Source organism: Magallana gigas, chromosome 6 (assembly GCF_963853765.1).
Source record: "Magallana gigas chromosome 6, xbMagGiga1.1, whole genome shotgun sequence".
Lineage (NCBI taxonomy): Eukaryota > Metazoa > Mollusca > Bivalvia > Ostreida > Ostreidae > Magallana > Magallana gigas.
The window spans coordinates 32,211,177-32,237,748 of record NC_088858.1 but is presented as its reverse complement, the minus strand read 5'-3'; the positions used below and the strand labels follow the sequence as shown (position 1 = coordinate 32,237,748).

Here is a 26,572-nt window from a genome sequence, read left to right as displayed (position 1 = left end):
ACACACATCTCCAGGATGTATCCAAACAGGCACCCGGTAAGTCTTGCGTTCTCACGCGCGCCAAAATCTTAACAACAAACACAAACTCGAAAATATTCACGTTCTGTGAAAAAAGGAAGAAAAAAAATGAAATGAGAATGCCTCTTTTTCTCTGTACCGTTAAAGCACGCTTGAGTGCTCGCCGATATCTTTTACTAGGAAGGGGGTCATGTGTGAATTTCTCATGTTAACACACATTTCTTTTCAACAACAACACGTGGAGTTTGTTTCTGTATTCTATTATATTTCAGGCTCCACATCAGCCAAGCCAGCCTTTTAAGTTCACTGTTGCTGAATCGTGTGATAGAATCAAAGAAGAATTCAGTTTTCTTCAAGCACAGTACCACACGTACGTAAGGCTGCGCTCACCAAATGCAGTTTTTTTTTACCTCCTTCATTTTTCAGTGCCCCTGATTTTGATAAAAGAAAAGTCAATATTATTCACAGATCACGTTTCAGGCGTCGATTGCATCTGATTATTATAGGCCTATATTTTTTTTTTGAATTGACAATTAGAATGGTGAGTTGTTGTTTTGTGCGGCCAAAAATTGATTTCCTCGTTCTCTTTAACAGTTTAAAAATGGAGTGTGAAAAATTAGCCCAAGAGAAAACAGAAATGCAAAGACACTATGTCATGGTAAGTGAACACCATTTCAAGCGTGACCAAATGTAATGAACATATTTACCTGTGATCAATAAGCATGTAATTTGCACACACAGGTAACTTGTAGTACGCGAAAGTGGTATTCTGTGTGAATACCATCACCAACAATGTAACTCAAGAATACAGACGCACATAAAATATAAATTCTCAGCCAAATTCTCCATTATTCATAGAAGGGGATTTTCTGTGTTTACTTGACTTGAACATTTTGTATGAAAAGTATTTCAATTGCCAGTTATCAACCCTTAAAAGTTGGCGATGCGTGCACCCATCCGAACACAATGGTATAATTACCATATATGTGAAGGGCCCTCATTTTAACTGTAATTTTAGAACTTGTCGCGTTATTTAAAAGTCTACAAGTCCTCATTGATGTTGTAAGCCTCAGATTTGCAGAAATATTTTGTTAATTGATTTTAAAAAACCTGTAACTTGATAGACCTCATACGGATATATCATCATGACTTTGAGGACCAGAATGTGACAAATGCTGAAACTAATGAAATGTTCATTATGACATTATAAAGTTATAAATAAGGCTTATTACCAAATTGGTTAAGTTCATTTATTTATCTTTCTTCCATCTGGTATTTGTTGCTTTTGATTGGTTGACATTAACTTGAGTCATTGTGGCCAATGGGGGGGGGGGGGGGCATTATCTGTGTTTATCTGAATTTCTCTGGGGCAGTCAGTTTTAAAATTTTTATCACAAGTCTCAGGGGTCTCCTGTCTGTAATTAACATAATGGTCAGACAGCTTATTAATCAGCCATTATGCAACTCGGTGTCAAAACAACCACAATACTCCAAAGGGGATGTACATTTAACGTCATGCATGGCCAAGTCCTAGTACCCTCCCCCTGTCTATAGAGGAAAGCAAGCATGTAATGCAATTATAAGTAATAGCAGGGCTAGATAAGTATTTCACCTGCCCGCCACCTTCAGATGTTTTTTTTTACCTTTGATAAACCCTAAGAGCAGTGGGCGTCTATGAAACCCATGTGTAGAGATTAGATATGCTAATTCTCTCTCGAAAAAAGCTGCCAAATTAATGTGCACATTTTTACTACAATTAAGTGACATAAAAAAATATGGGTTTTTTTTTCCTCAAAGGATAAATAACTGAAAATTAGGCAGAGACTTTTTCTATCTCCACTTTGTGAATAAATTAATTTATTTCTTATTAATGTTTTTTTCTTTTACAGTACTATGAGATGTCCTACGGTCTCAATGTTGAAATGCACAAACAGGTAAGGTTACTTCATTGAACTTTGATCTTTTGTCTGCTTCAACCCAAGCAAATTCTTCAGGCATGGGTGTGAAGTCTTGTTCAAGGGGAGACAATTACGTCAATCAAGAATATGTCAAGCATAGCTACAGTGTCATGTAAATTATCACTGTTTACTTAAATCCGCCGTTGATATTACCTTCTTGTGCAGGTGTTTCACCAAACACAGAGCTAGAGAGCTTGTAAGAAAAGATAAACATATAAAACACACTTTGCATAAACTTTTACATTGAAAAAAGTTAAAATGGTTTAAAACTTAAGAAGGAATATTATTGTGAGAACTGCCGATCGAGTGTCGGATATATCATTGACACATTATCACATGACCACAATTCCGTATAGCTAATTGATTCACATCCTGAGGGAAGCTTGTGGAGTGGTACAATGAAAAAAAAATCCGGACTAAATTTGACAAAAAAGCATTTCAGGGAAGCCTGTAAAAAAAGGTCACTCAGTTTGCTGGATATGTCGAGGTATTTGTGGTTTGACCTCGAATTGAAGGATCCTATCTCTCTAGTAAACCCCATCCTCCTTGCTGTGTTTCAAGTTGGTTCTGAAGCAGACAGATAGGGTTGTTAAATATACATAGCATCCTATTTGTTGGGGGAAAACGGGGCCCGTCATTAATTCTGTTGGACATTCATAACTCCAAGAACTGCTCCCTGGATGCCAGTGGTGATTGACAACAGGTGCCCTTGTCTTGTATAAGCCTGTTTGACTTGGCTAGCCTAGTAGACACTACACGTTCATTCAGTAGGCTAAATGGCTAACGTGATTGGAGATGTTTAGTAAACAATTCTGGTGTTGAACTCTGTAATGAGTGGCCAGCTAGTGGCTTAGTGCCAGTGGTAGGAGAAGGAATCGCTGGGGCAGGCGGCATGTTGATCTAGGTTTGATACAACTTTCACTCTTCACTGTTGCTGTTTATTTACTTTTCAACTACTGCTAGCTTTTTTTCCCTAGTGTTGTTTTGGCCAGGCTAAATTTACTGGACATGTACGCACGAGGTGTTGTGATGATGGGAGGGTGGAGGTGGAGGGGGGGGGGATAAATTGGAAAATTATTCTGTCGAAAGAGGAGTTGCACGTATTGATCGAATATTTTAGAATCACCATTAATTGACAGAAAAAAGGGCGAAAACACACACTTAAGCCTTGACAGGTTCCGACAGAGCTGTGATTTCAATGGCCTAGGCAAAAGATCTCGATGGCATTCTTGAGCATTGTCTAAGATCGGGGAAAAAAGACGCAGCTAGATAGGAGCGATATTTAACAACTCTGAAAAGTTTCCTGCAGTCTTCTGCAGTGTTAGGTTGACACACACTCAGAATTGATCTCGGGTCTTCAAGACACAGTTTAAAAATCAATGTCAGATTTTTTTCTCTCTCTCTCTCTCCTAATTTCACTGCAAGTGACAGAGATTTGTGTTGCTGTTCTGTTTCCATGGAAACTCTTTTGTATAGTTGCATGTTATTTAAAATCAGTATACCCAGTAAACTTCTTTTTAAAGATCCTCTTATTTTCTTTCTCTCAATCAGTCAAGATTTTTCTCTCTTCACTTTAGAGATTTGCTAAAGAATAATTTTACTGCACATTTGTTGAACATGAAAGAACTGTTTTCAATCAATTCAGCTCCTATAAAAATGGGAAACAAAAAATGGAGATCAATTTTCAACACAGGTCAGTTTATAGCCTGACATCGTATGCATTTTAAAGGGTGACTAGCACTTAAAGACAAGTGTTTGGAAATTACCGAGAAAAGTATCGCTTATATACAATGTTTCAAAGGGGGGGAAAAAAAATCTACCAATCGGAACCAAGACAGATATTGAATTATCAAAGGAATGCAAAACAAGGTTTACTCTTTTTGTTTTGTTTTGGTCAATAGCTTTATTTAATGAAACCATAATGGAGAATCGATAATAGTTTATTGCTAATATCTGATGAAGCCTTTTTTCTAATATCAACTCGGTATTGTTGACTTGTTTCATATGCAAACACTCGAGACGTTGGAACATGCGAGGGGCCCCGATCAATAGGGAAATGGAAAACAATCCAAAGGCTTCATGGCGGCCCATAAAGTTTTAGGCTGTTTCTGTTTACATTGTCAATATTTACCAAGGGTCTAAAAACCTATTGAGAAATTGTAACCAACCTGGTGGGATATTGTGTGCATTTCAGACACTGACCATTCTACTAAAGTGCACAAAATTAAAAGTTAAATAGGAAAAAGAATTGGCGGGATGGGGGGTTGAGGGAATAACGTTTGCTTTCTAAAATGGAAGAAAAAAAAAATGAACGATTTATTGAAATTGTTCAAACTCATTAGTGGAAGCAAATTTGTCGATCAGGAATATTCTAATGGAAGCTGCTCCCGTCTAGCGCACCTTGAGAGGAAAAATGATCATGTGCATCCATGTGCATCACCAGCCATTTGTGAAATACCCAGGTGATTTGACATATAGCATTTAATAATATTATCACATCCAGCAGTCTCTGATGAATAGCCGTGATAAGAATTCATAAAACATTCAGAGGGGTGAACACAAGGCCCATAAACCAGGATTAAATTGACTTCAATTTGACTTAAATTAATTTTTTATGAAAAAAAGAGGGAAAAATGACTTCAAGAAAAAATGCAATTCATTTCATTTGATTATTTTTTTTCTTCAAATGTCAAGCAGTACTTTATTTAAATGAATTTTTTAAAAATATTTTCTTATTGAAATGCAAGCAAGCTTTGAAATTTGGGGGGGGTGGGGGAGGGGGGTGTTGCAATGCATTTTGATGCATGAGGAGCCATGTGTGAAATTAAAGAGTTGCTGGTAATCCCAATGATAAAATATCTGAAATTTCATCCTCATGCAGCATCATTTTGTCTTGCTTCCCTCTAAAAAACAGATGCAGAAAATGAATAGGATCAATTCCAGCTGTACCCAAGTTAAAACAGAAAGAATCCATTATTCTCTGCCTATGTTTTTTTCCCACCTGGATTGATTGATTTCATTGGTTAGATACTTCTGATGATTGACAGGATGGGAGGAGCCTAAATAATCAAACGGACGGTCTTGATAAATCCTTACAAAGAATCTTCTATTTTCAATTTTTTCCCCCATGATGTAAAGAAATTTGACCTTGTTTTGCATGCGTGAAAGCCAATATTCTAAAGGAATGTGCACAAGATATTTTTTTGCATTTCGTACATTAAAGAGAGGTGGAAAACCTTTTTGATTGACTGTAAAAAACATCTGTTATATGGTGTGGCTGAGTAACTTCCCTAATACAAGATTTCCTTTGTCAATCTTAAGATTATACAGCATGTGCCTTTTTTAAATAAACAGTGGAGAAATATCCACTCCCCAAATGTAGCAACCCAACAGAATGAAAAAAGCATAGCATTCCCACAGTGCATTGCACACAACTATGAAAAAAAAAACACTACTTGAAACAAATTTGTTTTGTTTTGCAACAGCTGGTCGGTATTAAGGACAAATTGGTGTGTATATAATTTTACGCTGGGAATACAAGCAACCTGGAGGATATAGGGCGATACTTGCCAGAACTTTTCAGTGTCCGGGAATATGACACTGTATATGAAATATTGACAGATTTTTTGAGCCCGACAATGCAACTGATTATAGCCGTGATTTAGTTATGGGGAATATTGAACAGTATCTGCATAACAAAGACATATGTTTAATGCATCGCAGATATGAAGGGCTGGAAAAGCAGAGGGTATTGGAAATAATTGTGTTTCGATCCCTCCATTGCGGCTCATTGGAATGTATCTAAGCTCTGTCGGAAATGAATTTGAATAATGATCATGTAACTCTCCAAAAGATAAAAAAAACCCCAAATCTCATTTATTTTTATACATTCTCTCTTGCATAAAAAAAGAAAGAAAGAGAAGGCAAGAGAAGCGCCTTCATACCTGAATGAACAGCCATTAAACACGATTCTAGAACAAAAACATCAAAAGGTGTCAACATGCTTGTAAAAATTTGATAACATGAAGACAAGTGGTCACATGACTGTACCATGTGACATGGAACATCTACTACTAACACATTCCAAATCTATTTTATCGTGTTGACATTTGTGATATGAAGGACTTCTCTGGTTGTAATCTTGATAGACCCTGATATACTGTGACCTTAACAAGTTCAGGAATCATTTATATCAACAGCTAGCTGCCAGACATTACACCATCCTGGCTGCCATAATCGTTTTAAAAGCTTTTTTTTCTCTCTCTCTCTTTTGGATTAATTGTTTTTTATATTGATTTGTTTTATAACACAAATTATGAAATTAAAAAATATGATAAAGACGTCAGAAAGCCAATAATCAAGGTGTTAATTTGTTACCTGTCAAATCTCAAAGACAGTTATGGTGAAATAGAAACAAAGAGAATTAATAAGAGAGATATGATTTTAAATATCAAACAATTTTTGTTTGTTGTGTTTCAGACAGAAATTGCCAAACGATTGAATGCAATATGTGCCCAAGTCATTCCATTCCTCTCTCAGGAGGCAAGTATACTATATGATGATTAGCAATTCAGTTTCATTAAACTAATTACTTTGTGGAATATTTCATAGCAGAATAGATAAAGGCTGATTATACTGCTGATGATGATGGGGGAATTTTTTTTCTTTATTTCTCACAGCATCAACAGCAGGTTGCAGCAGCAGTGGAGCGTGCAAAACAAGTCACCATGACAGAGCTCAACCAGATCATTGGGGTGGGTAAAATGAGTAGCAAAGAGACACATGATATGTTACCAGTTTTACCAAAACCGTAAATTATGATGAGATATATTTATTTCATTATTATTAATGATTTGTTATGTAGGGACAGCTGTTGTCTTCTTTGTAAAATAAATTTTCTTTGTATTATTTTGTTTTTGTTCTTGACAAGATGATTTTAAAAAAAAAGAAGAAGTCAAATTAAAAAAATACATGGTAAAAGTTGGTTTAAAAAATTAACAAGTAATTTGATGAAAAAGTAAAAAGAGGTGGCGAGATAGGATTATGAATCTGGGGACGAAGAGTTGACAGTTATTAATTTCACATGTTGTGGTATTATCAGATGAAACTGTAGAGATGAAATGTCTGTGGCAAATAGCAGTGTGATGCCCAATCATGCCTAATCATGAGATGTTAGTAGACGAAGTGATTGAACTTTGTAAGGCTGGTATATCATATTGAGGACGGTGTACCAACAGCTGACTTCCACTCTATACTGAACGGGTCACGCAGCATCACGCATACATTTATCAAAATGTCAATTCAGCTACTTATACTCGATACATAAATAAATAACTGTTGAATAGGTTGCCACGAAAAGGGGTTCAAAATAAAAAGGTTTTATTTAAACGATGATAAAAACAGATTTTTAAAAAAAAAGTTAATGAATATTGAGTCAGTGATGCAAAATTCATAATGTTTTGATTGGTTTGATAGTAAGAGAAGCAAAAGTGCAAATTGAAAACAAAATGTATTCAAGTATGTATATTAGTACATGAAAGATTTTATCAACATATCGTTTAAAAGCAAATCTCAATATTGCGAGACATAGATATGTATCAATCCATACATCTATTTGTCACAGATGTTTATAATGGTATGGGTTGGGTTTTTAAAAAAAAGAATTACCAGATAAAGTAACTGACAAAAAAATAAAAAAAAATTATTAATTTTAAGTTAATGATGCATAGGTCACATACTAATGACAAAGCCCACTTCTCTCTAGCAACAGATGCAGGCAGGGCAGCACTTAGCGGGTCATGGACACGGTGCCCCACCCTTCCCCATGCCACCCCACCCCCCAGGACTACAACCCCCACTACCTGTCTCCAGCGCTGCTAGTCTTCTGGCTCTCCAGGGGGGCGCCCTAGGGCCCTCCCATCTCCTCCCCAAGGAAGATAAAGGTAAATATCAAAATACTTTATTGTTGTTATGAGATCAATTTTTTTTAGATGTAACATTTCCTTGTTGTCAAATATATTGCAAGTTTTTTCAATGAAAAATTGCTAAAATAAACAATAGAGTTCATAATCAGTCCTAAACAAATGAATTTTTTTTTGGGGGGGTTGAAGAATTCATTAAAGAGGAAGGATTTCTACAAATGTTTTTGTTTCCGATCAAGGCTCCAGATGTTTATTAAAAGTTGTCTGGGAGACAGAAGAATTATTTCATTGTTGTATGTGTGAATTATTATGGCTGATAAAAAAATAGTTTCACTAATGAGGAACCTTATAGATCTGAAATTCAATTTATTATGATATTAAATAAAGGGTAGGCTACACTTAGGGAAATTATTTTAAAATAAATTTCACTGTTTCCAAAGAATTACCAACTCCAGGGGTTCTGGGAAAGAAAGCTATAACAAAGTAAATGGTTGATTTTGCTAATATTTTTCTGTTTACCATTGGTATTTAGTTGACAATCTGATATCATTTTTGGGTTAGCAATTTACATGGTGTATGTCCATGCAGAAAGAGAGATAAAAAAAAAAATCATTAAAAAATGCAAATCATAAATTGCATTATCGGGCTCAAGAGATCAATATGGGAGATTGTTTGTCTTCTGGAGCTCACAAGATAGAAATAAAGTCATCTCATTTATATGACTCAAAACCTTGTTATTTTCTACAGATCTAGCACCAGATTAAGAATATTGTATTGCATGCAATTTCGTTTGATGATCTCTTTTAGGGGTTAAGGGAAAAACGTCTTAAAGATAAGAGGATTTAGTGTCAAAACCCAGAGAGAAATTTGATTTTATAAAGTGAGAAAAGGCCATTATTTGATTTATGCTGCCTCCTTCCGGACACCATGCATTTCCAAAGAAAATTGACAGCTTTCGTCAATAAATATGCATTAAAATACCCAGGGGTCAGAGCGATTGTTGTGTTTTTGGGTTGATAATTAAAGAATTTCTATAGCTTTCAGACTGAATTAAATATTTATCTGGTATTGATTCGGTTTCTCTATCATTACCACTCAAATTAACTAAATCATTCACATTGACTCTTTTTGATCGCAGTTTGGGGGGAAATCGACAGTGATTGTTCAGTGAGCATGTGACATGGTTCGCTAAATTGCACTGCATGTTTCCCAACACCCTCGATAAGGTTTTAAATTTTTTTTTATGTCTTTTGGGTTCCTTCCTTACATTCAAAAAATTTAAAAAAAAAACAGAATGAAGAATGGTCCAAACGAACACCCTTACTCCATAAATACTTATACTTTTAAGTGGAGTTTCAAGTACCCCAGTAGATAATTTCTTCCAATTTTTTGAATAAAAAGAAAAAGAAAGATAATGGAAAAAAGAAGAAGGGAATGATAAGAGATCAAGAGGATGGGTTTTAATGATATTGTCTATGTCAATATTGTTTTAGCCCAGACTATGCACAGCATGGTATTGATTATATCAAAATATTCAATAGCCATGTTTGTTATGATTAATGGAGGTAAACACATGAGGTGTTTGTCTAATACTTTCTTTTTTCCACTCTCATTTCAGATGACAAACACAACGTAAGTATTATGTTTTTTTGTCACTTTCCCCCGTATTTGCTTGCCTTAATGAATTGCATTGCATTGCAATCTGCGACGTTTCAGTCGGCGATAAGTATTTGTTCCGTAACTCAGGTCCAAAAAATCTCAGCATCAATTTGAATTGTGTTCTTGCTCAGTCTGTGCTTGTTAATTTGTTTGAAAAGAACTTAACAGATGAGTATCTTTTAAATGGGATTTTAAAGCTCCCACCCCCCAATCCCATCTTATATTTAGCATTGCAATGGGGTTTGACTTATGTGTGTAGGAGAGATTATTGTAATTTAGGAGGGATTATATTTACCTCTGTTATCAGATTGAGAGAAAAGCTGTTACTAATCCTTTAATCAGATGTGTTATAGGATTGAAAAGGGGATAAGATTAACATATTAATCTCCTGATAATTCCAATAGAGTTAAGAGATTAAATCTTGATTTATTATAGAATCTGGAATTATCTGGTAATAAACACCAGTATAAGTGTTTTTAGCTTTCTTACACAAGTTTATATAACGTAATTTACTAAAATCTGATATGGATCTATTTTTGGCTTTCTTCATTCCCAGTTTACAGACAAAATGGGCCATATTTTTTATTCAGAAGCTGCAGATACCATATTAGTGTATTCCAAACGAGATTCCCCCAATCATTAAGGAAATGAACCAGAATTCATAGAGAGAATTTTCTATAAAACCATTGAATATTGCCCATCACGTTTCATATTTGGCATTGCTTTAGTTTTTCTTCACACTGTGAAATGAGCCCACTAGGGAATCTTGGATGATCCGTATTGGAAAATTAGTTTCACAGCTACTTAGAAAATATTGCTTTCTCGGCTGCTTAAGGGATTTCGGAGCCGAATTGAAGTGTGATTATAGATTTTATTCTCATTGTCAGCAAGGGACAGAATTTCTGTCTGTTTAAGTAATACTGTGTTGGCTGGGGGATAGGTATTCTTTTCTAAATTCTTTTTTTCCACTTGAATGTGATGTTTTTTCTTTATTTCTCAAAATAGAAATAATCTTTTAGGAGATGTTTTTCTCCAATGTTGAAAGAAAAGCTTTCCGACACATGCAGGTATTTATCACGAGGCACCATTTTTCTTCTAATTAACGTTAAAATAAATCTTTAGTATTATTGCAAAGTTTGAAGTCCAGTAGAAAGCTGTGGTGTTGCTTATTGACTGATCCATAGTCCTGGGGCAATTTTTACTCCATATTTGGAAAACGTATTAAGTCTCCCTTCTCAAATAGGTTTTCGTTTGACTAAGCACTTCTGCTAACAGATTTGACAACTTATAATGTGGCTAAGTACACCCCTAAAAAGTGGTACAATATTTACGTGTTTGGGTTCTTGTGTCAACAGGGTTAAATCATATTAGGCTAAGCTGATCACATGTAGCGCTTCAGTGAATCTCTACTGGGTAATGTGTCCACTCACCCATGACCTGTCACAAAGTCCCCAAAAAACCTGACATAAATTCGTGTGACCAATTAATGATCAATGTTTTCTTGACTTTTTTACGACATTATTTGTTATTGCTTTTTTGATGTGGGTTTATTTTTTTTGGTTGTAAAAATTATTCATCGGAAATGGCATTTCTTTCGCTGAGTGTAGTATATGAGAGACATATTCACCCATCAGTGAGCAGAAAAGTCTGATTAATGCAAATAGTGGCAAAGGGTCCCATTTCAGGATTGCCATCAAATCAGACAGTACACAGCTTAATAAATACACATCAGAAAAAAATTGAAAAGAAAGTTTATGATGTGAGAAATGTAAATTTGCTCAGTTCTGTATGCCCTGATAGAATATTAGCTACTTGTTTAGAGTTACGCACAGGCGGTGTTGACTCAAGATGATATTTAGTGTTTGCCGAAGTCTTCAGACTGATTATTGGTACACAGAGCCTTGTTTCATAGGAGGCACTGAGTAAATAGCCAGTTCCCCACAACTATATATTTGTTATTTTCCTTCTTTTGTTGACAGACCGAAAATGATAAAACATTCCCGACTAGTGGTGTAGAGAAATAAAGAGGGGTCGACTGAATCAATCCAAGCCCTTGTGTACCTTTGCCTTGTGTACATTGCACAAATGGATTGCTCTAGGTTTCAAACAAATTCCATGTTGACACAGGCTGTGTTTATCTGGCCAGCTATTTTGAAATTATTGAAGTCTTGTAGAAATAGGGATATATACAAAGGTTACTGTAGCCTAATGATTTCTAAATCTGTAAGCCCCTTTTTGACACCCAAAGTTTTTCCTTTCTTCCAGAAATTCCCTCTTTAAGCTAGATATAGCCCTCTGTCTCTCTCTCTGTCTCTCTCTCTCTCTCTCTCTCTGTCTCTCTCTGTCTAGCTCCCCCCCTCTCCATTTTATCTATACACACAATGAACAGTGTATACTGGGGGGTTCAGAACGGATTTTAATGTGGCCAAACTTTTGGTGTGAAAAGAAAAAGATGTTTGAAGTTTGTTGTTAGTTGGCTTAGTGTACAGGATGTTTTCTCCCTTCGTGTTTACCCATCCCGCATTGCTGCTGTGTTGATCTTCCTCAGTCCTTGTTTACACGTTTTCTATGAGCCTAATATCAAACAATTAACAATCCAGTGAGTTCTAGTCTTCGAAGATCCAGTTTTAACAGTTAAACATTAATGTCAATGTTTCCTTGAGATCTCAAATTTATCAACTTTGGTTAAATTCTTGTGTCAACAAGGTTGTCTACATATTTGCACAGGAAAATTGATATTTCTCGGAGGGGCAGAAAAAAAAGGTAAATGTTTCCAAAACACACCTCGTGTGTACATAAAGATAGGTTACTGTGAAGGGATACAAGCTCGGAATCAAATTCATTGAATTTCCTTCAGTTTAATCCAAGTTGAATTTATTTTGTCACTGTCCCTGTACAATGGTTTGCATTGGTTACCTTTTATCTTTAATGAGTAGAGTCTCAAATAAATACATACCCACAGGGGGGAGAACGTGGATAAAAGAGAAAGGGACTTTTTTTTCCTCGACAGATTATGGACATGGATTCAAAAGATTACTATTTTTCATTTTCCAAATATTTGCTGAAATACGACCTGCAAGGTGCAATTAAATATCTAATAAACCTTGGTCTAATCTTTAATAAGACGTAAACCGGTGCAGTTTTTTTTATGGCATGAGTTTTTAACAGTCTAGTACATGTCATGGCATGGAATTCAGAGGAAGTTCACTGGACCATGAAATAGGGAGGCCGATTCGCAACCATGAGAAGGGGTTTGGTCATTTGTCAGAAAGCGAGGAGTAGTTTTTTATGCTTTTTTTTTTGGATACCAAGATATAAAGAAGATTAGATTTACTCTGCATAAATGAATTAGTTCCAGTCTGATTGCCTCTGATAGGCTATAAGCCAGATTTTATGATCTGCGGTAATTCGTAATTTTATTAAGGATCTTATTTTTCTTGGCAAACACGTTGGCGAACATCTAGTAAAGAATTTGATCTTTTATAACTGGACATTAACCGCAGGTAATCTAATTCCTGCACCAGATAAGCCCTGCGATTGGTTCCTTTTTCTGTGAAAACCACACCCCCTCCAGGCAGATTGATCGGTCTGAAGTATGTAGTAAAGATAAGTAATATATACCCCCTTTAGGGTTCATATTATGGAGAAATAATTCATCAAATACTCATTGGTTGACTTGGAGTGTAGACTAAGACGAGAAAATTCAAGAACGAGAGCTAGGGGATCCATATTTTTCAAATCTCCTCGATATTTTCTATGTAGGGGTGCCAGGAGAAAGGTGGCAGGGATTAGTATTAGCCTGGGAAATCCCATTTAAGCAGTTTAAGTTTTAAGTTAGTGAATTAATCTTTTGATGCGAGTGATTGTAAAATGCATCCAGAGCTGAGGATTTTTTTTCATTGGGAACAAAAGTTATACAAAGATGACAAACACCCATGTCAATATCAGTAACGATTTTCGGATAATATTTTTCAATTTTAACTGACAGGTTGTGATATGAAGCAAAAGCTGATAAATCTATGGTAAACATATCAAAAGACATTGCATAATTTATGTTTTGCACATTAAAGCTGGAAAAATATTTTCTGGAGATTTAAGTTCTGAACATCCTTGAATGCATACACCACAGCACAGTAACTCCCCTCCCCCCCCCCCCCCCCCCTTTGTTGAAAAAAAAAAGATTTCGAATATTAAGAGAAATCCCACAGATTTTGACAACGATAATTTATAGGTAAGGGGTTGCCATGGTCTGTTTTCTCAGAAGCGTTGAATCACACTGTGTTGTATCTCCCAGGTGATGATTATGGTCTGTTGTCATGGATACTGTTTGGTCTTTTCACTCTTGCACTGATTTAAACACTTTAAATTTCTGTTTGTCCTAGAAACCAAAACTCTTTCTGGAGAAAGAAAAGTCTCATATTGGTAAGCCACATGCCAACGGTTTTTAATTTCTTTTTTGGAAGAAATTATTGCCATATTTTTCAAGAAGAGTAAAAACCTGTCTAGATCTTATCATTTTCTACTTGACTTTAGTAGACTGTACATATTTGTCAAATCCATAAGGGGGGCATATTGAACTTGGAATAGAATTGTGTGTAAACACCATTTCATAGCAAGGAACAAGAGCCTGCTGGACAAATACATATGGAGTATTTGAACACTAGAGTCATAAAAACGTTTGACAAGCACTTCAGATCAGTTCAGTTTATAATATTTGTTATTGTATTACAAGAGTCTTGGTGATAAAGAAGTGCCTTTCATTGTCTCCCACATTGGATTTTGGGAAAAAGCTTGACGGGTCGATGGTTTGGTTGAATTTATAAGGTTGTTTATTTTTTCCGGGGGACAGGAAATGGTTTTTGATTGTCAATTAGTAGAAGCGATAATAAATATTGGTGCACAGAGAGGGGGAAGTTTTTAATGAATCGCTAATATTTATTCTCACGCAATTGTGAAGCAGCAATCAGAAATGTCATATTCACTCTTGTGAGAAGAATCATAATTTGTCTCGCAAAATTTGTTTACAGTTAAAGATATAATCTATTCAGTTTTCTCTGCTTTAAAGTTTTATCTTGACTCTTGTCAAATCTCCTAAGTGGTATCATTCTGAGAAGAATTTTTCGATATGAAATTGTGCACTAGATAACTGTATACAGGGAAATATTCATCCCCTTTTATTTTCACCTATCTCACCCTTGTTGTCACAAGGCGAATTTAAGACTGGGCAAATTCAAAACAATTTTTTTTATAATTTGTTAATTAGAAAGAGTATATATTTCACACTACTGTGTCAGGGCAAATTCAAGACGGAGCAAAACCGTTTGCAAGTGGTGTTGAAGAATAAAAAACAAAAAAGCATGGGGCAAAAAATAACCCTGTATACAGTATTAAGGAATGCAAACGTTATAGAGCACAATGAAATAAGAACCGTTTGATAATATTTGTGTTTGATTTGCAGAGATCTTCAGCTTCACCCAGCGAAAGGGAAAGAGAGAGGGAAAAGTTTGAACACAAATTCAGTGAAAAATACGCCAGTCGTAGCAGAACTCCCGAAGTCAATGAATCAAAGAAGAGAAGAGTGGAGGAGAAGGAACGAGTAAGTGGTTTTGTATTCCGTGACCTGCCATTGCAGTGTACAAAAACATCCAACTATTTACAGATTTTGATGGGCTCTGTACAAAACGGTGATGTGGTGTTATAAGTGCTTGTGTGTATATTGTTAGTAGTACAAAAATTGAATTTGAAAAAATGAGGCATTGTACTGGAATTCTCTGATAAATGGAGGACGTTATTTCATGAAGGAGACGGGGTTAGTGTGCATCAAGTGTTGTGATTAACAATACAGGCCTATATGTAACCAAAAGATGATAACCACTGAACTTCGAATGTGCCTCAAGTGGAATTTCCTGTACGATAGTAGGGCTTCTTTCCCCCCCAGACACAAGCAGAAATCATTGATAATTATATGGTTTGCATATATCATTTATTGGGCAAACCTTCTCCATTTTAAGGGGTATCTTCCTCTATTAAGTTTGGAAATTCCTGATGAATTTTAATAAATTTTCGTTATTCTGAAGTGAATAACTGTCAAACTTGAGAGGTTTTCCTTGAATTTGGAATCACTTAAATGAATTTGAAATTGGAAATGATGCCATATTAGAAATAATTATGTATGATAATTAAGTATCTTCCTTTTCTGGGATTGAGTCAGATAGGGACAAAAAAATAGTTTAGGCTCCATCTCTATTTAGAACATTTTACACCTTTGATTGAAGGCCAATTTAAAATTCTGGTATTTATAAAAACAATTCTATTGCTATGCATTTTCAAAGACACCACTGTACAGAAAAAAGAAGTTACTATAATTATATTTAAAGATTAGAAGTTGAAAATGGAATTTTAATGCTGTTCATGTACTTAATTTGTTGTTTTGATTTTGCAGGACAGTGAGGGTGAAAAGTCGGACCAGGAATTGGTTGTTGATGTGGGAGAGGTAAGATAACTTGATGTATTTTTGTTAACATTAATGACATGGTGAAATCATTATTATTCACGTTTACTTAATGACATGGTGAAATCATTGACCGCGTTCAAGTGATATAAGATTAAATCTATTAAGCAATTTTCTTAACCTTTTTTAAAAAGACTTTTATAATTACATAATGTCGCAATTATCAAATACTTGTCTTAAATGTTTTACTTATCAAGTGCTCTTCATTTTCATTGGTAAGTGTCAAGTGTTGATTTTTTAAGTGGGTTTTATTTTTAATTTTGGGGAATTTTTGCTGAAGTATCACCAAAAAAATTAGATCTTTTTCATACATTTGACAATCTTTGACACCCCCCCAACCACCTCCACCACAACATCTAGCTTCTTTTAGATCCACCACTGGTCTTTTCATGTTGAAAGAACAGTGTCAAGATAATCCTGGAAAATCAAGGAAGAAAATATGCAATATCATGTTCAGGAGGAACAAAGATTAGGCTTTGTATGCAGCTGTTCTTTGTCGAATGTTGATAACTTCCGATCGTTCAAGTAGCCTCTTCATTTCTAGATTGGTTTGAACCCCTCTCCAGTTGCCAGTTCAGGGATATCCGCACTATTGTAAAATTGGACAAGATGATTACTCTTTCTGACATCTTATCATAGGTTTTTCAGGCTTCACAGACTTTTTTTTTTGCGCTGTGGTTTGGGCTTTGATCAATTATAGATAATGCATCCGCTGGAGGCAATTAGATGGAGGAAAGTGTACAGCAACAAGGAATCTGAAAAAAAAATACATACTTGTCATTATGCAGAAATGTTGTACAGCAAGTTGCAGATAGATAAAGTTTATCTTATCAGTTATTTTTTTTAAAACTTGGAAGTGTACATGTAGCAAAGTGGAAAAGTGAGAGTGTCCGTTTTAAACTCCCTAGGTGCTTGACCTAACCTTTACTCCCTAGCTGTATCTTACATGGAGGTACAGGTAGCAACTTTTTCACACAGTGTATGAAATTGATAGATGTATATGGTCATACCTATATGAAGCATGACATCTAAGATATAAATCTTTGTCCCAACCAACATCAGATTTCTCACATTAATTTTGTAAATTTTTTTTTTCTGTTTGTTCTAGGACAGTACACCCATGAATGGGGACCTCTCTCCACGGGAGAAGGCCAAAGATTTGGCCAGCAAGAAGTCAGCAGACGACAGAATTAGTCCCAGGAGCGATGCTTCATCACATGGCAGTTCAACATCTACAAAACACAGAGATGTACGATGTCTTTTCTTTTCTTTTTCTCTCTCTCTCTTTTACTGTTGATTACTCTGAAAAAGATTCAGCAAGGGAACTCTTGCTGTCATTTCATGTGTTAAATTTATTGCACTTGGGGATGAAATATACTGATTGATTCTGTTCTTCTTTTCTAATACAGTCAATTGCAGTTGAACATGACACTATTTCTCAATTATTAATTTCATTATGTACACATGATTTATGGATTTGTGTGTGCGAGATCACTCCCTCTCCATCTGCATTATGCATGTTTTTAAAAAATCGTTACATCCATTTCAGTCAATTCCCAATGAGAAGGCATCAACCCCCGTTTCCAAGCCAGCCACCCCAACAAGTTCTGGAAACACTACCCCAGGGCCCTCCAGCGGTAGCGGAGGGGCCATCAAGCCAGGTGTGAAGTACCCCCTGGCAGGTGAGTGGGAGAGCGCCCCCTGGAGACAAAATTGTTGATTGACTCTAATGCCACCTGTCACTTCCTGTTATGTTTGTTTTTGGGTGATGGTGCACTTTGATAAACAAGACCTCTTCAACTAGAGGGGAGACGGCAAATTTTGATAATGCTTTGAAAAATTGTGCACATTCCTGGCCCTTGACTCACAAAATTTGATTATTATTGGCAATTAATTAAACATAACTAGTAAAAGAGACCCCTTGTTTGTTGGTAAAAAAAAGGGGGGTGGGGTAAAATATCGGGGCGACAAATTTCCTTTTGTTTAAGACATGAGAGTTTTTAAAAATGATCTTGTTCATGTAATACTGAAGTATACTAGTGCTTACATGAATGCAAACCAGGGCATTCGATTTAAGAATAAGTAGGATCTCTTAAGATTTGCAGTGTAACTCTTCAAAACCAAAGTGTTTAGATGTTTGTACAAAAATAGACCACAGTGAGAAAGACTCTTCATTGCATCGTGCCGGAGTGGAGCTAAATACCCATGTTTTCTATAGGGAAGTAAGGATACAGGGACTGTTCTAATGGGGCCCCAAGTTGTACTTCCTCCACAGTGAATTGTTTTATTCATCATTTCAAGGGTTCTTTGAATGACTGAAATTTGTTCACAAGTGGGCAAGCCATTGAAGATACAAGTGAGAGATTGAAGTTGCTACATCCCTCCCTCCCTCAAAAAAAAAAAATCTTAACCAGGCATCAACAAAGTCTAGCCCAGCTCTCTCACTCCACACTAGCATTTTGTGATATAATCTTTTTATTTTAATATGTGAATTTGTAACTAAGAGTTTTTTTTAACAGTTAACCATCTGACAGTATAATATTCCATTATGATATTCCACCTTCCATTTATGAAAAAAAACTTGTTGATTAAGTTACAAACCTATGAATTAATTTTTAACACATATAATCGAGCATTGTCAATTGAAAATATAGAAGATTTGAAAAAAAAGATGGCTCTTATTTAATGGAGTGTGTGTCATGTTTCTAGGAACTTACCCTCCCTTTATGCCACCCAATCATGGCATGCCAGCTGATATACCGACAAGTTACAGCAATGGGATAGGGGCCCTTCATAATAATATATCACCCAATAACATAGCGTTTAACCACCGAAATCTATTCCAAGGGGATCCTCATGCCAACCCCGCCCACGCAGCTCATATACGACCAGCCCTGGGGAATTCTGCAGGAGGAAAACCGTAAGTGAAGTTTGGAAAGAAAAATTTGCTCATTTATTGGAAAGGATTGTATTTTCAAAATTCTGTCCTTGTGCAATTATGTGATAGAGTAATCCAAAGATTGGAAGAAAAAGTATGCAATTGAGTTTTGAGGGTGGAAATAGTATTTAGTGGAATTTTTATTTTTAGGTTGAGCAAATGATTTTATAATGACCATTTAACGTCCAAATGTTTTGAATCATTAAGATACTAAGCTTTTAAGTGGAGATATAGTGTTTTTTCAAAGTACATTCATATGTTACAAAGTTTATGACTGTTGAACACCGGTAAACATCTCAAAGCATTTAAACGAATTTGGAAAAAATGCAGCTGTTTCACGCTAATTTGAGAGGGGCAAAGGGACTCGGGGCCCGAGTGTCAGTGGTGCAATCAGAGTGTTGTTCTGTTGCAGTGCCTACTCGTTCCATGTCAGCGTAGACGGCCAGATGCAGCCCGTGCCCTTTCCTCCGGATGCTCTGATTGGACCAGGAATTCCTCGCCATGCGCGGCAGATAAACACCCTGAACCACGGGGAAGTGGTGTGCGCCGTCACCATCAGTAATCCCACAAGACACGTCTACACTGGAGGAAAGGTACACTTCAAACACATCATCACACATTTTTCGAACACTTCAAACACATTACGTGTTTTTCGTAAAACACCTGACTAGTGTTTCCTCAATTTCGAGGTCTACGTATTTATGCAATTCTGAAAGCTGTTGGAGTGTTTGAATGAACCATTGTCAAAGGTGTTAATTTGTGTTGTTATAATGACTATGAAATCATTAGCATCTCCGGGTCATATCGTTTTTGAAATGAAGACTTAACTTCCTTAGGAAATGAGCATTTAACACATGCAGATGTTTATCCCAATAAATAAGAATGTCTTTGTTTTTACCACTATCTCTTTCTTTCAGGGGTGTGTTAAAGTGTGGGACATCAGCCAGCCCGGAAACAAGAGTCCCATATCTCAGCTAGATTGTCTGGTATGAGCATAGTTCCTTACCAACTAATTAACAACGTATATTAACAGTAACGATAGGAATAATTAACACGCTGCTGAGATTTTTTTTTTCTGTGGTGTTTTTAAAAAAACATTTTATCTATGATCTGCCAGCATATACTCCTAATTACTTAAATCATGCATGGTGTTCAAATCAATTAAGTTTTCTCCCAGGGAACCTTTCAGGTGTTTTTGTAAATATTTTCAAGGTCTGAAATGTAAATAGGTAATAACATCCCAGGAACAGCTCCGCCAAACACAGCAATTTCTGAAAATGAAATAATTTACACATCCTTGACCACTACCGTCATTTTTTTATATTAACGTGTAGCTCAGTCTTGTTTTCCTTGTAACGTTTCCAGGTAAAACATGTAAATGATATGCAAATACCTGTACAAGTAATAATTGTGCCTTGCAATACTTTGTAAATGAGGAGAAATTGACATTTTCACCAGTAAACAAGCGGCTTTAAGCAGTTGTGTCAGTTAAATTGTGTCTGATATTTATGTTTCGTAATATTTTTTGATGTCTGCACTGCTTGCGGTATTTATGAACAATTGGAATCTATTTTCCCTCCCTTTAAACATGGTGTGGGAAGAAAGAAAAATCTGCAATTTCTGGTATTTTATGATCCATTTCCATTTGCCTGCACACTGAAATAGAAAAAAGAAAATGAAAAAACAATCACATTTTCAAATTTGACAATATGCTTTTTTGAGGGCATATCCCAGTGGTGATTTTCGAGAGGAAAGTCTCTTATAGCCTATTATTTTTGTACTTTTCTCTACATCTTTATCAGTAATTGATTTCATTTGCAGTACTCTTTAGGCAGGCTAAATGTAATGGAAATAATGCTGGGAAAATGCCCTTTACTCCCAATTAGATGTTGTATATACGTGTTAAGAAGCAGGCTGTTTTGGATGTACTTAAAAAAAAATGCTTAATCTTGGAAAGAAAAGCGAATACACAATACATTTTACTTGTATAGATGTAAAATTAAAATGAATATGCATTGAAAAACAAAAATTTGACAGTTGATTTCAAACAATGAAAAAGTATTCATGCTAGCTTTAAAAAAATATCTAATTTTAAGATAGATTTATTACCAAAGAATTAGAAGAACCAACTAATCCAGGAATATGTTTTAGGCCCCGTACTTATTGCCCCTCCCGAGTCATATTTCAGCGGAATGTGATTAATCTTTGGCTTGATTGGGATGATTAGAGAACACTGCACAATTTGTCTTTACGTGTCTAATTCAGTAGGAATTAGTCTTACCTCACAAGCTCCTAACTCGTACATGTCACTGTCCTATATCTAGTCAGTCCTAATTAAATTGAGGTAAAGGCCTGTAGGTACGGTAGTATGACACATGACAAAAAGAGGACGAGGGTATAATACTAAGATTACCGTACAAGATTTTAGATGAATATCACTGATTGCAAGCTGAGAGAGTATAATGCTAATTCAGTATTTTTTAGTACCATATATCTGTCTTTTTTTCTAGGATAGTTTTAAAAAATGCATTACCGTTCTAATTTATTGTTTTTTAGTTATTAAAAAAAATTTAAGTGTGAGAGTAGCTGATAGGTCTGTAGACTAACAGTATTGAACTTTAAATTTCAAGTGTCTGTCACAAGATTATCTTTTTATGATAATAGGTTTTGTTTTACTTTTCTCCAGCAAAGAGACAACTACATCCGATCAATCAAGTTACTTCAGGATGGGCGGACCCTCATAGTGGGAGGAGAAGCCAGCACTCTATCAATATGGGATCTTGCTGCGGTAAGTATAACTCAAAATTATACGGGCAAGGAAGATCTTCCACAAAACCTGCAGTCATTTAGAATATTAATCCCATCAATGCTGTACCTATGCTCTGTACCGATAACTGACACTAGAAAAAAAAAAAGCTTTTTTAAAAGCTGCTTTAATTAAGACACATTTTTGAACTGCAGGGTGAAGGTGAAAATAGAACAATTTTTTCATATTATAACTATGAAATATTTTTAATAGAGAGTTTAGATTGGTACACTACTACAGTGCAATGAGGATGGAGGGGTGGGGTGGGGGGGGGGAGGTTCAAATGAGTGAAAAAATGCAAAGGGATCAAATTTGTGTTGGAGGGGTTGGGGGATTGGAGTGAGTGTTTTAGTGTGAAGTTGGTAGATGATCAGTCAGTGGTGGAGCAGTAGTGTGACTACTACTGATACTATGCGTCTCGTCCTCAAATGACTCGGGGTTTTGCGGGGTTTGCGCTGAAGAGGCAGTGCGGTGAATGTAAAGTCTAATGGCTGTCGACAAATGAATGCTAGGGAACCATTATGGCTTGGAATCAATCCATTGGCTGCAGGCATTCTCCGTCTGACTTTTCCTGTATTTTCGTCAATACAAGTGTTTGGACAATTATACTTATTCATTAGACATCATTTAGGATGCAGATTTTAGCCTAATGGATGTAAAATCTTGGAAGCTTCTCACTCGATGACTGAAAGGCATAGAAAGTGGATTTTTTTTTTCATTTGCTTTTCTCCTTTATTTTTTTTTGTTGCTGTGAAATAATAGTAGATTAAGTATTGAGGAGAGTATAAAACACCCAGTGACAGTAATTATTTCAGCAGATCATAATAACCATCTTTGATCTGGATTACATGGCTGTCTGTGTTATTTTCATGAAATGAATGGCAGAAAGGGCTAAAGGGGAGACTAGGGGAATTCTTTATGATCACAAATATCTCCTATGAGGGCTTGTACTATGTCATGATCTGTTTCACTTCCTCCTCGAAGCATACCGCATGCACTTAAACACAAGTGATTATATAATGCTGTTTTGATTATTTTACCTTAAGTCAAAAAAAAAAAACCCAAAAAAATAAGGTTAATGAAGCTAAATTTTTTCCTTCTTCATTATATAGCCCACTCCGCGCATTAAAGCAGAACTGACTTCAAGTGCTCCTGCGTGTTACGCTCTGGCGATCAGCCCAGACTCCAAAGTATGCTTCAGCTGTTGCAGTGACGGAAACATCGCCGTCTGGGACCTTCACAATCAGACTCTGGTACGACAATTCCAGGGGCACACAGATGGCGCCAGTTGTATTGACATCTCGCCCGATGGCACCAAATTGTGGACCGGTGGTCTGGACAACACGGTCCGCTCTTGGGATCTCAGAGAGGTAAATTCATCATTGAATTTAATTTTTGAATATTAATGATCAATAAAGTTAAATTTTTGGAATTATTTAAAAATGGATTTAATTTTTGAGATTTTAAATTTGTTTTTGGGCATCTGTTGCCGATAAGAATAATATCAATGTAATAGTGCAGCCTCATATGAACAAATTTGGCCTAAAATAAAGGAAGAATGAATGAGATGATTATATCTATAATACGAACTTAGTATATCAAATCGCGGAGATTTCTCTCTCAGCTGTCAGGTCCTAATCAACTTGTCAGCCCTGGTTTTTCCTTACAACGTACACCAAGGATCTGGAATTACAATTTTTTTTTCTCTAACTCCGGAAAGATCATTGCTGATACTGTTGGGTATTTACGACTGAGCGACTGCCGTCTGTTGTCGGCAGAAAGCCTACTGATGAGTGACTAGGTCCTCTGTATCAATGTTTGGATGATGCTTTATTGATTTCTCTTTATCTCCAACCCACAGGGAAGACAGTTGAAGCAACACGACTTCAGTTCTCAGATCTTCTCCCTTGGCTACTGTCCAACCGGCGAATGGCTAGCTGTAGGGTAAGTCTGATGATCCCAACATCCCCGCAATCCCAGGGTACCCGGCTTTTTAATTTATCATTAACAGGGGGCGCCTTTTAGTGTTCAGGATGTCCAGTCCTTTTATTGGGGGGGGGGGGGGGGGGGGGGGGGGAGAAAGTGCATATCGTACCCAGTTGGAAAAAGAGGTAAATCCTATTGTCTATTGAAATAAATTATTGACAAGTTGGTAATCATTGTGTTGTTATGGGCTTGTACTCGTCCTCTGTGAAGAGGCGCGTAGACTGGAATGGCCGAGAGGGAGAGTAACTATAAATGGCAGAAATCAATCTGATGTAGGCAAATCCTCATAATGACTTCCAAACATCCTCAAGGTCTTGAGTGAACATCAAATGAAATCAGTGCTCTTATTCTCCAATCCAATGTCATCTATTTTTTATTATACTGATGTTACAATTTTAAAATTCAATCTATTTTTTAATTAATTTCAACCAGTTATATGAAAACTATAATTGAACTTTATATTTAAGTGATATATTGAGATATATGAATCAAAGTTAAAAACATAACATTCTGGACTTAACAAGAAATCAGTAAAAACATATTTTGTAGACCCCCTCCCCATTACCTCTGTTCAGTAATTTATTAACTTTTTAAAAAATTTTGAACTCTACAAGAAATTTGTAAAAAAAACAAACAAAAAAACCCTTCTTCTGCATTTCAATTCAGTAATATAACTTTAAATTGGATAAATTCAATGAAAAGATGTTAAAAATTTATGACTTTTTTTCAGAATGGAGAGCAGTAATGTGGAGGTACTCCACTGCAGTAAGCCGGACAAGTACCAGCTCCACCTCCACGAGAGCTGTGTCCTCTCCCTCAAGTTCGCCTACTGCGGCAAGTGGTTCGTCAGCACTGGCAAAGACAACCTCCTGAATGCCTGGAGGACTCCATACGGAGCCAGCATATTCCAGGTCAGTGATCCAGATCATGGACAAACCATCTCCGTTTTTTAACCAACCCCCCCCCCCCCCCCCCTTCTGTCTCTCTCAATCTTGTCTGTGTAATGTTAGCACTCCCCATTTCCTTTTTTCTTTATTCTGGTATTTATGTTCAGTTTTGTTATGGAAGTTTTCCTTTTTAAACATTTATTTGATTGTTTATTTTCCCCTTTAAGGAACTTTTCCATAAATACATTTAATTAGAAATTATTTTTTTTTTAGGATTTTGTGTTAATTTATTTCAAAACTTTTAGACTTTTGTAAATACAAGTACCATATAAATTTCCTTGTTTTTTAATTGCAGTCTAAAGAATCATCCTCAGTCTTGAGCTGCGACATTTCAACAGATGACAAATACATTGTCACCGGATCCGGCGACAAGAAAGCCACACTATACGAAGTCATCTTTTAAAATCCAGGGCTCTTCATGTGTTGAAAAAAACACTGATTTTTTAAAGGTTTTTTGTTTTTTCTGGGAGAACAAATCCATTTTCTTCTTCAGAAATATCAGAATGGCAGAAAAACCTGAAAAATGGCAAAATCAAGAAGGGATCTTAAGAAATCCAGAACAAAACCTGCAGAGCAATCGAACTATGTGTATTTATCTTTGGAATGATTGGGAAATGACTGCTGCAAAAATAAGCTGCCATCTTGGGTTATGCTTGAGTAGGATAGATTACCATGTCAAAAGAAATGGATATTTGGTGCATAATTATAATTATCAAAGATTTGGATGAGAGAAGAAAGGTATAATGAATTCCTGCTGTTTGGGACGAAGGGCTTGTTTAATTAAGCCAACGATATGAGGTTGTGTGTACCAGACATTTGCAGACTGTGAAAAAAAAAATTGATAACAGGAATGAGATGTGCAGACTGTGAAACACAGAATGAAGAGAAAGCAAATGTAGAATTCTCTGTGAGAATTTCTGGCATTTATTACGTGGTGACTAAAGTGTGGTTTGAAATGTGCAGGAAGAAAATTACTTGTGACAAGGATTCTGGAGTAGGATTCACCATTAGGGTTTTTTTCCCCTCTGGATGTGTCGGACAGATGCTTGTAATTATCTGAATTACACAGATAAAATATACAAGTTAAACAAACATTCACCTGACGCAGATCTCGGGAGGTAGTGCTATTAGACAAATGATGGCTTGTACAAATATTGACCTGATTGGATGTTTTTTTCTTTATCAACAAGAGAAGAAAAATATTACAATTCTTGCCCCCCCTCCCCCCTTTGTAGTAGTCCCTGTGATTTTTTTTCTAAATGAATAAAAAATATATTGTGTGACAAAATTAGTATTTTTTAAAGAGAAGTTTATGTTGATGCATTTCGTTTTGATTATGAAATACTCGTGAATGCGCTGTTGTGAATATGAAACGATCATCACTTTAACTGAAAGATGTCTGATATTTTGAATATTGGACAGACCAAAGGCAATTGTGTTTGTCATTGTCAGCTTTTTACATTCTAGTGTGTGGCAAGTGTAACACTTAATTCCTTAGAAAACAGAAGACGTCAAAAATAGTTGGTGTCAACATTTATCATTGAATTAAATCCATGATTGTGAAATATTGGAGGAAATGTGAATTGTCTGCTTGTTGTGTTGTGAATGTAGCTAGAGCCATTCTGGAGAATGTATGTTAAACTTGGTAATGCTTCGGAAGTATTGTTCTTTCTAAGCAACGAGAGAAAGAGTGAGAGAGTGAGAGCGAATGAGTGATTGGTAGAAAGAGAGGAGAATGAGATGTGATAGTATACACTCTCAATGTAAAAAAAAATCATTTTCAAACACCCATGTTTTCATAGTTCATTAAATGATGAAAAAAAGACAA

General features: G+C 35.9%; 1 protein-coding gene across 2 annotated transcripts; it reads left to right on the top strand.

The window, feature by feature from the left end:
* On the top strand, positions 1-26,572 carry LOC105345494 (transducin-like enhancer protein 4). 2 transcript variants are annotated; one of them, XM_066089295.1, is made up of 21 exons: positions 1-36; positions 291-388; positions 613-676; positions 1,908-1,952; positions 6,456-6,518; positions 6,656-6,772; positions 7,741-7,918; positions 9,516-9,529; positions 10,576-10,623; positions 15,015-15,152; positions 15,999-16,049; positions 17,176-17,316; positions 17,617-17,749; positions 18,777-18,987; positions 19,418-19,598; positions 19,923-19,991; positions 21,692-21,793; positions 22,924-23,181; positions 23,673-23,755; positions 24,528-24,708; positions 25,040-26,572. In XM_066089295.1, the coding sequence occupies exons 1-21, from the start codon at positions 16-18 to the stop codon at positions 25,145-25,147; spliced, it is 2,304 nt and encodes a 767-aa protein (XP_065945367.1). In that variant the 5' UTR covers positions 1-15; the 3' UTR covers positions 25,148-26,572. The 2 variants fall into 2 exon arrangements, with proteins under 2 accessions (XP_065945367.1, XP_034317661.1); XM_034461770.2 differs by lacking the exons at positions 1-36; positions 291-388; positions 613-676; positions 1,908-1,952; positions 6,456-6,518 and having other exon boundaries at positions 6,572-6,730; positions 7,747-7,918.

Bases quoted from the DNA above. Each gene is read 5' to 3' on its own strand.
- LOC105345494 (XM_066089295.1), top strand. From the start codon at position 16: ATGTATCCAAACAGGCACCCG. The intron at 15,153-15,998 runs GTAAGTGGTTTT...TTGATTTTGCAG, and splicing joins GAGTGGAGGAGAAGGAACGA to GACAGTGAGGGTGAAAAGTC. The intron at 17,750-18,776 runs GTGAGTGGGAGA...TCATGTTTCTAG, and splicing joins TGTGAAGTACCCCCTGGCAG to GAACTTACCCTCCCTTTATG.